General features: G+C 44.0%; 1 protein-coding gene across 1 annotated transcript; it reads left to right on the top strand.

Annotated features, from left to right (window-relative positions):
• The first annotated feature begins 1,299 nt into the window (after positions 1-1,299).
• MRPS33 (mitochondrial ribosomal protein S33) lies at positions 1,300-10,322 on the top strand. The gene is made up of 3 exons (XM_036247120.1): positions 1,300-1,347; positions 6,240-6,481; positions 9,494-10,322. Exons 2-3 carry the CDS (start codon positions 6,267-6,269, stop codon positions 9,597-9,599), a joined length of 321 nt encoding a protein of 106 aa, XP_036103013.1. The 5' UTR covers positions 1,300-1,347; positions 6,240-6,266; the 3' UTR covers positions 9,600-10,322.
• Positions 10,323-11,759: the final 1,437 nt, after the last annotated feature.

Genomic DNA, 11,759 nt, shown 5'->3' with positions numbered 1-11,759 from the left:
GTTATGCAAAATAAAATGAGGGATACTCATTACACCATGTATAAATATAACTAGTAAACTTCTTACACCAGACCCAACTTTCTATGGCTACTTACTATATCATAGAATAATAACATGTCAAAACTTAACTTGATTAAAGCAAATTCTATAGCACAGTTTGATGTCAAACCATAAAATTCTATAGAAGGGAAGAGGGTGTCAATAGAATACCTCCTAGGTATACGGCTCACTGCTGATTTGCCTTATTTCTAGGGTACACTTTAGAGTATTAATGAAAGGCCCTGAATAATGCTCAGAAAAGTAGTGTTCTCAGCCAAACTATCACACATTCAAGTGTTTCATACAATGCTTATGGGATGTGGCCTGCTTGAGAGTAGATTTAGTATGAAAAGAAATACTTATAGAGTTTCTAGTATCTGCCAAGCAGGGGCTGGGTAACTACTTAAGAGTTTAATATCCCATCCCTATCCCTGAAGAAGCATCCAGGCCAGTGGGGGAGAGGGTCACAGAGGGCTCCAAATAGCACCCTTCATCCAGCAATGGGGTACTAAGAATGGCCTCCTATGCCGGGGCAGTGTGGCTCAGTGGTTGAGCATCAACCCTTGCACCAAGAGGTCACAGGTTCGATTCCCAGTCAGAGCACATGCCCAGGTTGTGGGCCAAATCCCCAGTGGGGGGCATGCAGGAGGTGGCCAATCAATGTTCTCTCTCATGGATGTTTCTATCTCTCTCTCTCCCTCTCCCTTCCTCTCTCTCTCAAAATCAATAAAGAGAAGAAGAAAAAAAAATGAATGGCCTCCTGCAGATGATACTAATTGCCTATTAGATAATGCCTAGATAAGCAAGGAAAGGTGTATGGCACCCAATGTGGTCAGACGACTCTTCAGCTGAGCTTCTAGAGTCAAGGAATGGCCTAGAACACGGCAAGGCCTAGGATGAAGGAAGAGAGAAAGAAAACACCCAGAATGAGGAGAAAAAGGAAAGAAAAAGTGCATGTCAGCCTCCACCACAAGGCACACACGTAGCCATTGCTTCAGAGGTTTAGGGGGCAGCTGTGTAATCATTTCCTGCTAAACATGGTCAGCGAACCCTGCAGGACCTTAGAGGAAAGCTAACTCCCTTTTTCCCTTCGGAACCACCACCTTCTCGCCACCCGCACACCCGACGAGCTAGCCTCACTGCGCATGCGCCCTGTCTGGCGCTAGTAGTTCCGGGTCTTCCACTGGGGTTCCCCTCTAGCCTTCATTTCTCTACTGCTCTCCGCCTCCGTCGCTAGCGAGGCTTGAAGCCGGGTTGGGGGCGGGCCTTCCGGCAAAAGGGCGCGTGGGAGAGGAAGGTCACGGCTAGGTAAGGCGTCCGGGACTTTCGTGGGGGTCTGTAGCGGGGTGTGTATGTACGGTGGCCGTGGAGGTCCTGCGGGGGTCCACAACCTTGTAGGGTCGCCAAGGACAGGACGAGTCAATGTCATTATTATGCAGCTTGGGGGTTTCGCGGGCATCACGCCAACAGTTTGGCCTTTTCCTGCGTGAACTGGGGGGTTTCCAAACGGAAGACGCGGCCTGGTTTCCTCCCGCGCAGGTCCAGTCTTCCCGATTGGGCCGCTTTCGGGGCGCCGTTGCCCTGCTCACCAGACGGGTTTTTGCACCGTAGCTTTGTGTGGGGCATGCAACTTCGTTTTGTTACCAGCTTCAGAAAACTATAATAAAGTGATGTTTAAGAAAAATTGTGGCGAAATACCTGTCCGAGTCAACGTCAGCTGACTTGACCCTATGCCTTCCATCACAGGCAGGCGGAGGGGTTTGTGGGTGTTCTTGTGGAACTGAATAAAGCTGATGTATGTATCAGAGCCATGATCTCCGACCCAGTGAAATAAGCAGAGCCGGGCTTCAAAAATAGTCAAGCATAGCGTTTCACTTGTTTTCCCGTGAAACACGTGTTGCACCGTGTGTGTGAGTTCTTGAGGCCTGGTGATTATTAGGGCAGGCACTGTGCCATGACTTTTGCAACGTGGCCTCACAACGCGGGAGGTTCAGGAGAACTGTCTTCAGGTAGAGGAGAAGACAGAGGCAAAGAATGCAGTACTACTACTACAAACGCCACAGGGCCGTGAAAGCGCGGAGCAGAAATCCAACCGGGTGTTCAGCTCCAAAGCTGGTGCTGGCCTCTAACCACTGGTTTTTGAGAAACTGGAAGAAAGCTCTCTCCCCAACAAGATTTACGCACACACACGGCATTTCAGCACGCATTTTTAAAGTTCCCCGGGATTGCCTGGCTGGTGTGGCTCAGGGGTTGAGTGTGGACCCATGCACCCAGAGGTCCGTGGTTCGATTCCCTGTTGGGACACATGCCCAGGTTTTGGGCCTGATCCTCAGTGGGGCCATTCAGGAGGCAGCCAGTGGATGCTCTCTCATCGATGTTTTTATCTCCCTCTCACTTCCTCTCTCTCTAAAATCAGTAAAGGAAAAAAAAAAAACTTAAGTTCCCCAGGATTCACCACGCTGAGGGATATCCCGGTTAAGAACTCCTGCACTTCTCAAAGAAAAAAGGCAAACCTAATCCAAAACCAGTAATGAAATAAACAGTGAACCTGACCTTTCAAGTGCCTTGAACCTATCAGAAAGATCAAAGAAACTTTCCCTTTTATGCCAAAGTCAAAGTATGGGTATTTTCTTGTGTGGGCTTAACAAGCTTGAGTATTTGGTTTTTGCTTAACATTTTCAACTCCAGTTAATTTTCTTCATGATACTGTTTTCTTTAGTTCACATTTAAAGAAAGGTGATTTAATTGTACCCCTTAGAATGGCTTCATGTGAATAAAAGTCTAATTGACATGTAAATCATTTGCCTTTTACTTTAATGCCTTCAACAAGGTCATCATATTTTTTTAAAGATAAAATGGAAAGAAACCGCAAAGAGGCCCTGAAAAGTCCTCTGAGGCTTTTAGTTGTGTGTGTGTGTGTGTGTGTGTGTGTGTGTGTTTTAATTTAAAGCTAGTAAAAAGTAGCAGTACGCCAGTCTTAGAACCAATACTTATGGAGAGCAGAACTTTTTAGCTGTTTTAGCCTATGTGGAAAATAAAAAGAACATCAAGGTCCTATGCCATTCTTAATCAGACACAGATGTGTTATGTGGAAGGAGACTACAAAGCAGTAATTGGTAATTATCATAACCATTTTCATTTTCCTTCTATTTAGCAAATGGTTCTTTGTTTCTAGTAAGGGATTCAGGTTTGAAAAGGCGTATTCCCTTTCTCTATCATAAAATAAAGTTTAGGACTTGGATTTTGTTCCAGTAGATTCTAATGAGACCTTATGGTTTATGAGCTGTGTGTCCCAGTAATTTGCTACATTCTAAAGTGGGCATGGAAGTAAGTTAGCATCCTGTGATAGCCTCAATGACCACTGTCCTAATGAGTCCCTTCCTTTTCGCTATCTGTCAAGTTACCAAGCTGCTGATCCCCTCCCCTATGTTTCTCTGGCTGCCATCTTTGTAAGTGAGGATATTACCCCCAGAGAGGTTGGGTCTAACTGCATGGAGTATGTATCGCCTTTTTTTACATAATTAAATGAGGACAGGAATAAACAAATGTGCCTGTATAGAACATACGAGCACCAACTTACCAACAGGTTTAGAGTTGTTTTTTAAGGTGAATGCCATTTACTGAGTGCCACTGTCTTACTTATTTCTCACAGTAGTCCTGTAAGCTTTGCTTTCCTAAAAGGAAACTCAGATGTAGAGAGAATAGGTACAGGATAACCTAGCTACTAGTTCCTAAGTCACCTTATAAATAACTGATTGTGGCCCTGGCCAGTTTGGCTCAGCGGTTAGAGCGTTGGCCTGCGGTCCGGAGAGACCCGGGTTCGGTTCCCGCTAGGGGCACGTACTTCGGTTGCAGTTTGTCCCCGGCCCTGGTTGGTCGTGCGGGTGGCAGCCACTCGATGTGTCCCTTCACGTCGAGGTTTCTCTCTCTCTCTCCCTTCCTCTCTCTCCCTCCCACTCTATCTGTACAAAAAATGGAAAAATATCCTCGGGTGAGGATAAAAAAATAAAAATAAATAAAAAATAAAAATAAATAAAAAATAACTAATTGTGGAAATATGCAACTGCAACAAGTCGATTCTGATGCCATAATAGTAATTAAGCAAAATAATTAAAGTGGATTAAGAAACAGTTTGGTTTTTTTTATCTGATGTTTGGGAAAACATCACTTTAAAGGTAGGAGGCAGAGAAAAGAGCATGCAAAGAAACGTAGCTTCTTTAGGCAACTTCTGGGCATTTGTGAGGCCTTTAGAGTTTAAAGCACTGATCTGTTAATTATTTTCTGTTGATACAGTAAACCAGCGATTTTCAACTTTTTTCATCTCATGGCACATATTAACAAGTTACTAAAATTTTGTGGCACACCAAAAAGTATATTTTTTCCCCAATCAGACAAAAAGAAATAGGTATAATTTTGATTCGTTCACACAGGACAGCTGTCGTGTTGGCCGTTGTCATTTTTTTATTTGACAGCCTAAAGGAAAAGAGGTCTATGCCCCTGACTAGTCAGGTATTACATGTTTTAAAAATTCTTGCGGCACACCGATTGAAATTGCTTCATTAAACAATTAATGACTTTTTTCCTTGTGGATGAAAATATAACCCCAACCCAGCCATATAATCGAGCAAGAGTTGGGAGAAAAGTGAATCTGGGAGCTGGGCACACTGAAAGGAAAAGGAAGACGAAAGAGCAAGACTTACACAGATCCAAGGCCAAGAGACCTTGGATCTGACCGTTCTCCCATTGCTGGCCTTCAGGTGGCACTATTGGCCCTAGATGGCTTGGTTGGTTTTAAAATGGTAAATGGTTAGAGAGAGACAAATCTGAAGTTGGTTTGAGGCCAGCCTCTGTTCTTTCAATAGATCTTGACATAGACATGAAATACTCCTTCATTTAAACACTGATTCTGGCCCTGGCTGGTTTGGCTCAGCGGTTAGAGCGTCAGCCCACGGACCAGAGAGTCCCGGGTTCGGTTCCCGCTAAGGGCAACTACCTCGGTTGCAGTTTGTCCCTGGCCATCTTTGGGGTTGTATGGGTGGCGACCACTCGATGTTTCTCTCTCTCTCTCTCTTCCTCTCTCCCTCCCGCTCTATCTGATGATAAGTGCAAAAAAAAAAAAACATAAACACTGATTCTGTTTTGTTTTTCTTGCACTGGCTATTTCTAAATGTACTTGGCACCATTCCTATTTAGGAGAGGTTTTTGTATATTTCTCCCACTGGTTTTTCAAGATAGGTTTGTGACTTTTTTCTGTTTGGAGAGCATCTCCTTTCCATCCCAGGGGAACTTTCCCAGGATGGTCTCTTAGCAAAGATCCTCATCTCACTGTGTACAAAACATGTCACATAAATTAGCATATTTTGCCAATAGTTACCCCTACATCTTAACTGGAATGGAGTAAAATAGTTATTCCACCAGCAACATTCTTGATTTTTATGTATCACCTATGTAATTTTTGATATACATTAGCTGTGATTTCTGCATATTACAGATGCTAGTTTGCATTAAAGCAGAATATATAAGATAGAAGGTAAGACAAGTAATATCACAATTCATAAGTGCCCTCTATTCAGGAATAAAATGAGTCTTTTGAGCTCTTCATTTTATTTCTATAAGACTGCTCTCTCTGTTTTTCCTAAATGGCTCTCAGTCTCTAGGCAGAACTCAGTCCAGCAACCTAGAGGCTAAATGATCTCATAACTCATTAGCAGTTCTCAGCCATCTGGAGCCCTTGAGATCAGTGTTCAAAGGACTGATAATAAAGACAACAGCATAATTATTTCTCTGCCATGATTAAACCTTTAGACAGTAAGCAGTCAGCACATTTATTCTGCAGACTGCTTAGGTGGGTGTTTTCTGGAGGTATAGTAATGCTGTGGAAGGAAAGCTCGTTCCTCTGCCCTCTTCTAGCCTACAAGTAGGTCAACTGACCATCAGTAAACAGCCTATTGAATCACAAACTAGTTCATTGTAAAAGGGCAGTGGAGCAAGGAAGCAATAGCATGTGAACACCAAATGTAAAAATTAATGTAAAACATCAAAGAATAGCCACTTGGCCTGTGGATATCCTCAACCGCAGGGCATGTCCTGCCAGCAACATGGATGGATTCACGTGTGACTTGCTGTGCTTTCATTTCTAAAGTGTTCACTCAGTAATCCGGGAATTTCTGACACTAACCTGCTTGTCTTGCTTTCTGTAGGGACTGTTGGTCCTTGCTGCCCCAGAAATGTCTTCACTCTCAGAATATGCCTTGCGTATGACTCGTCTGAGTGCCCGGCTATTTGGGGAAGTTGCCAGGCCTACTGATTCCAAATCCATGAAAGTGGTGAAACTGTTTAGTGAGCAGCCTGTGGCCAAGAGGAGGGAGACCTACGACTGGTATCCGAATCACAACACTTACTTTGCGCTCATGGGCACACTGCGTTTTTTCGGCCTCTACAGGTAACAACAAAAAACCAAGAGCAACCTGTAAGAGATTTGTAGTAGGTCAGAAGAGGGAAAATATATGTATGGAGCCTTTCTGTCTTTGTAGTTTTGTGGTTTTTATAGTAGTGCCCAGGTAGTTCAAAAGGTACAGTGTGGGGAGGGTTCTTTCAAAATATCCATCGATGAGCATACCAAAAATAGAAGGAAACATGCATTTATTGGAAGACATGATTTAATTATGTCTCTAATATGACTTAACACTGACTAGATACTGAGCTACAGTATTAATTGGTCGTTAAGAGCACTCTAAGCAGGTCCTGGCTGTTTTGGCTCAGTGGTTAAAGCGTCGCGTCCTGCGGTCCAGAGAGACCCGAGTTCGGTTCCTGCTAAGGGCATGTACCTCGGTTGCATGTACCTCAGTTGCAGTTTGTCCCCAGCCCTGGTTGGGTCGTGCGGGTGGGTCGATGTGTCCCTTTCATGTCATTGTTTCTCTTTCTCCCTCTCTCTCCCTCCCACTCTATATGAACAAAAAATGGGAAGATGTCCTCAAGTGAGGATTAAAAAAAAAAGGCACTCTAGGCAGATGCAGAGGAAAACTTGTCCAAACACTGTACAACTCTAGAAAGAAATTAGATCAGATACCTATGTGATCAGTTTCTTTTTAAAAAGTCTTAATTACCAAACTAACACATGCTCATTATAAAAGAATTCACAGTGAATAACTGTATAAAGTTAAAATGCCTACTTATTTTTCATTTAACATGTTTTAATTGGACTTCTCTTAGGGCAACAAAACAAAAATTACTTTGGGACTGTTCACACTAATGTAATAAAATTACTAGTTCATTCCAGATAGCTGCATTCATTTATCCAACAGATATTTTTTTATGTACCATCCATCTGTGGGCACTTAAGATGGGCACAAGGGAGCATCAGTGAACAAAATAGGGTAGATTTTCTTAGTTAATATATTATTAGAGATTATAATCCATGCACATGTGAACTTCTGGAACTGCTTTGGGGGCAGTTTCCCTTGCCATTAGTCTGGGCTCAGAAAATAAAATTTTATTTTATTATGACTCAAAAGAAAATACTACTGGAAGGCAGATCTCCTGAGTAGAAAATTATAAGCCACAACAAAATCACATTCAGCTACTTTAATGTATCTGTTTGCTCCATTTGTTTGAAAAAATAAAGCCTTGACTATCTTTGGGGACAGGGAAAAAACACTCTGCATTTTGTTACCCATGGACAAGCACAATTATCTTCATGCATTTAGTCATGGTAAATGGTGCCTCGAACATGAGGCCTGCTGTGGCATCCGGCAGGATGAAACCAGACAACCTCCAGTAAAGAAAATGCTACTCCAAGACCTGCAAGGGGGAGGGAAGCACAGGTTCTCAAAAACGGACCCATTCAGTCTAGCAGGTACTTGGGCCATTTCATCAACGGAGACAAAGACCCCTGCCTTTGAAGCTTTCTTTCTGGCTGAGGGTCGATGAGAATGGAGGAGGGAGTGTAGAAGAGGGGAAAACATAGTAAATATGTAAATTGTGTGCTATGTTACAAAGTTGGATGTCTGTGGGAAGAAGAATAGAGCTGGCTGGGCAGGATCAAGGGTCCTGACAGGGCACTTGGTGGGCAGAGCGCCGATGGGTCACGGTATTAAACGGGACGGTCAGGGTTAGCCTCATCGAGAAGATGAGGTTTAAGCTGGGACTTGAAGGTGATGAGTGAGCCCAGTGGAACCTGGGGGAGAGCTCTCAAGACAGAGGCAAGAGCAGAACAAAGGCCCTGAGGCTGACGTGCACCTGGTGTGTTCCAGGAGCACATGGACTGGGGTGAGCGGCAGGACTGCAGGCAGATCCCGAAGGGCTCTGAGGGCTATGAACAGGACTCTGTCTTTTGTTCTGGGTGAAATGGGCAGCCATTTGCAGGGCTGTGAACAGAGGAGTAACATGGTGTGACTTACATTGTAGAAGAATTACTCTGGCCTCTCTGCTGAGAACAGTTTATTTGGGGCAATTATAGCTAATCCCAAAGACATCTGTTATATCCATCGTGTTCATGGACTAAAACAGCATACCCTATAAAACCATAAAACAGCTGAGGGAGCCCTGGCCAGTTTGGCTCAGCGGTTGGAGCGTCGGCCTGTGGAACAGAGAGTTCTGGGTTCGGTTCCCACTAGGGGCACTTACCAAAAAAAAAAAAAAAACAGCTGAGGGAGTTCATACGTGGCCAGCAAACCCCTCCCTGACATTTAATTCATATGCTGTTATTGTCCACACTTTACAGATGAAGAGACTAAGATTCAGAGAGGAAGGTCACTTATCCAAGGTCATGCAGCTACTAAATAGTGGAGCTGTGAATTGAACCCAGGTTCAGATGCGTTCCAGAGCTTACATATTTAAACACCGTACTGTTCCTTAGGTGTTTGATCTTAGAATGCAGCCATTTTTACACACTGTAGACAGTCTTCATTTCACACCCCATCCACGTGTGCACTCAGTCCTGGCTGCCCTGATCCCTAGAGTGCCTGCCTTTTGACTTGGTTTCCATCTGCCTGGGGCTTTCTCCTGCAGCCTTTGGTGCGAATTATCCACTGTCATTAGGCAGCTTCCTCCACACCCTGTGGTAGGTGCTCCTTCCTGGGGCTCTCAGGGTCTCTAGCTGTTGAAGTTTTCACTCACTTTCTGCCCCTCTCCATATTTTGTCTCAGTGTTGTAGGGAAATTTGGAGTAACTATTAGTGTTGTGTCTTAGTTACATAGGTTTGCATGGCTGGCCTAGGAATTAACTGCTATTTGTGACATTGTGTCTGTGAAGGGGAACTGTGACTTAGAAGTAAATTTTTGGAATACAGTGCATCTGCATGTTGGGGACTCCCTGTCCTTTCTGTTCACCAAGCTGAGCATGTGCTTTGTAGAAGCCAGGGACTAATTACCAGAACCGCCTAAGGGAACAGTGCTAGATTGGTGTACTTTCCCAATCTGTAACATACTGGCTTGTTTTTTCTCTCTGCATTCAGAGATGAACATCAGGACTTCAAGGATGAGCAGATGCGTCTGAAGAAGCTTCGTGGGAAGGGGAAACCAAAGAAAGGAGAAGGGAAAAGAGCAACAAAAAAGAAATAGTTTTGGTCAATCCAGAGAGAAACTTCCTTCTCGAAGACTGAGAGCAGAAGCAAGAGTATTTATTATTATCTTTCCCCCACGCTCGACGAGTGTAGGCTTCTTAAGATTAAGAGTATTTGGAGGAACACAATCATCTTCGTGTTAAAGTCTGATCCAGTTAAAGTGTGACTGGTTTCTGGAGCACATTCTAATTTTGCAAAATTATTTTGGCCTTGGTTTTGTAATCTGAGTTTACCTCATTCCCTAGAGAAATGAATGCACAGATTATTGTTGAATGGCTGTTTGGGGTGAGAGCGGGATGTTGGGAAAGGGGGGGGGTCATTAAATAAGCACCTTTTCGTCTCCTCATTACTCCCTGTAACTGCCCTGAAGTCTCATCTCTGGCTGTTCAGCCACTCCCCACTACCAAGCTCACAAACTCTATGTGCCTCTCCACTTGTTCCTTTGAGGATATCTAATAAGAGAGTATGTACCTGGTAAGAGAGTATTAAGTATCTGCTGTATAGAAGGTACTGGGCCCTGGTAATACAGTGATTAGCAAGAGAAGCAGTCCCTACCTGGTAGGACTTTCCGTGGGAAAGACTAATACTACCTAATTACATAAATACCACTGTGTTAAATGTGACAAAGGAAAAATCCAGCCCAGCTGGTGTGGTTCAGTGGTTGAGCATCAACCCACAGACCAGGAGGTTGTTCAATCCCAGTCAGGGCACATGCCCAGGTTGCAGGCTTGATCCCCAGTAGGGGGCGTGCAGGAGGCAGCCAATCGGTGTGTCTCATAGATGTTTCTCTCTCTCCCTTTCCCTCTCTCAAAATCAATAAAAAACATTTTAAAAAAAAAAAAGGAAGCATCCAGACTTCTAAGAGAGGGTGGATGGATGAGTTGATTGATCCAGAGAGATTGCAAGAGGCCCAGACCTCAGAAGGGAATGTAAAGAAGGCCTCCCTAAGGAGATGGTATTTGATCTGGCGCTGGAGGATGAATAAGAGTGAGGCACAGAGAAGTCCTGTTCAAGGAACTGATAAAAGACCACTAACTAGTACTGGTTGGTCATAAGGAAATAGAGGCCAGATCATGAAGGGCTTTTTTGCAAGTTGGACTTAACCAACTTCACCAGAGATCACAGTGTGTGAGATATTATTTCTGTGAGAGCTGACTTGTATACATTTGAGTAGCTAGCTGCTCATTTTATTGTATTCTAGCAGTGAGCCTTTAGTGAGTTTGTGAGGGCTTCTGATTTTTTTCCAAGAGTTGCTCTGAAGATCTCTGACCCTGTCTAATAAATTTTTTTAAGTACTTTTTTTTTCTTTATCGTGGTAAAAAACAGTTTACCGTTGAAACCATTTAACCCACTTCTACCTCTTGGTGGGAAAGAGCACAGTGCACAGGCAAGAGAATGTATAGCAGCTGCCGTTTTCTTTCCCTGCAACCTGAGAAGTATTGGCAATAACTTCCCTGTGAATAATTCCTGAACTAGTTAGAATCCCACTACATATGTTTAGATAAATGATATTTTCAAAAGACATTATCCAGATGGTGTGGCCAGGGCCTGTATTATAGTCGATAAAAATAAAAACTACAAGAATCGGGTGATTTGTATCTGATAGATGTGAATTCCAGCAGAAGGCTGAGACTCCATTTAGAACTCTTCCCTGAGCACCTGCCACGTGCCCGACACATGCTAGTTGTAGAAGACACGGCTGAAGAGACTTAGCCTGTACGATGGTGTGGATGGGCATGTGGGTGTTGTGAAATATTGACAAGATCGCAGGGATTTGCGCAGGAAAGTGCAGACGTGCCGTTGGCCGGTGCACCCAGCCTGGCGAGTGGATGACTGCCCCCGGATGTGGGGATGTGCAGCCCGAACCCAGGGCAGAACGCCCCAGAGGATAGTCTCATTTATGTCATCTCCAACTTTTGGAGAAGGCCTGCATGACAGGAGCTCAGGAGAATTAACATGTTACTTTAAAGAGAATAACTAGATACCAATAGCCAACCTGAGTCAGAAAACAAAGACTTGGTGGTTGGTTCACTAATGGGCCAGAGCCTGCAAGGAGCCTCAGCACTTTCATGGGAAGCTTGTAGACAAGACCGCAGCTCACTGTGCCGCTGCTCCATGCTGCAAGTAGAAATAAAGCTAAAACATAAGCTGTGTCCTA

This window comes from Molossus molossus, unplaced genomic scaffold (assembly GCF_014108415.1).
Source record: "Molossus molossus isolate mMolMol1 unplaced genomic scaffold, mMolMol1.p scaffold_m16_p_7, whole genome shotgun sequence".
NCBI lineage: Eukaryota > Metazoa > Chordata > Mammalia > Chiroptera > Molossidae > Molossus > Molossus molossus.
Note: the sequence above shows the minus strand (reverse complement) of the source record. Positions and strands in the feature narration are given on the sequence as shown.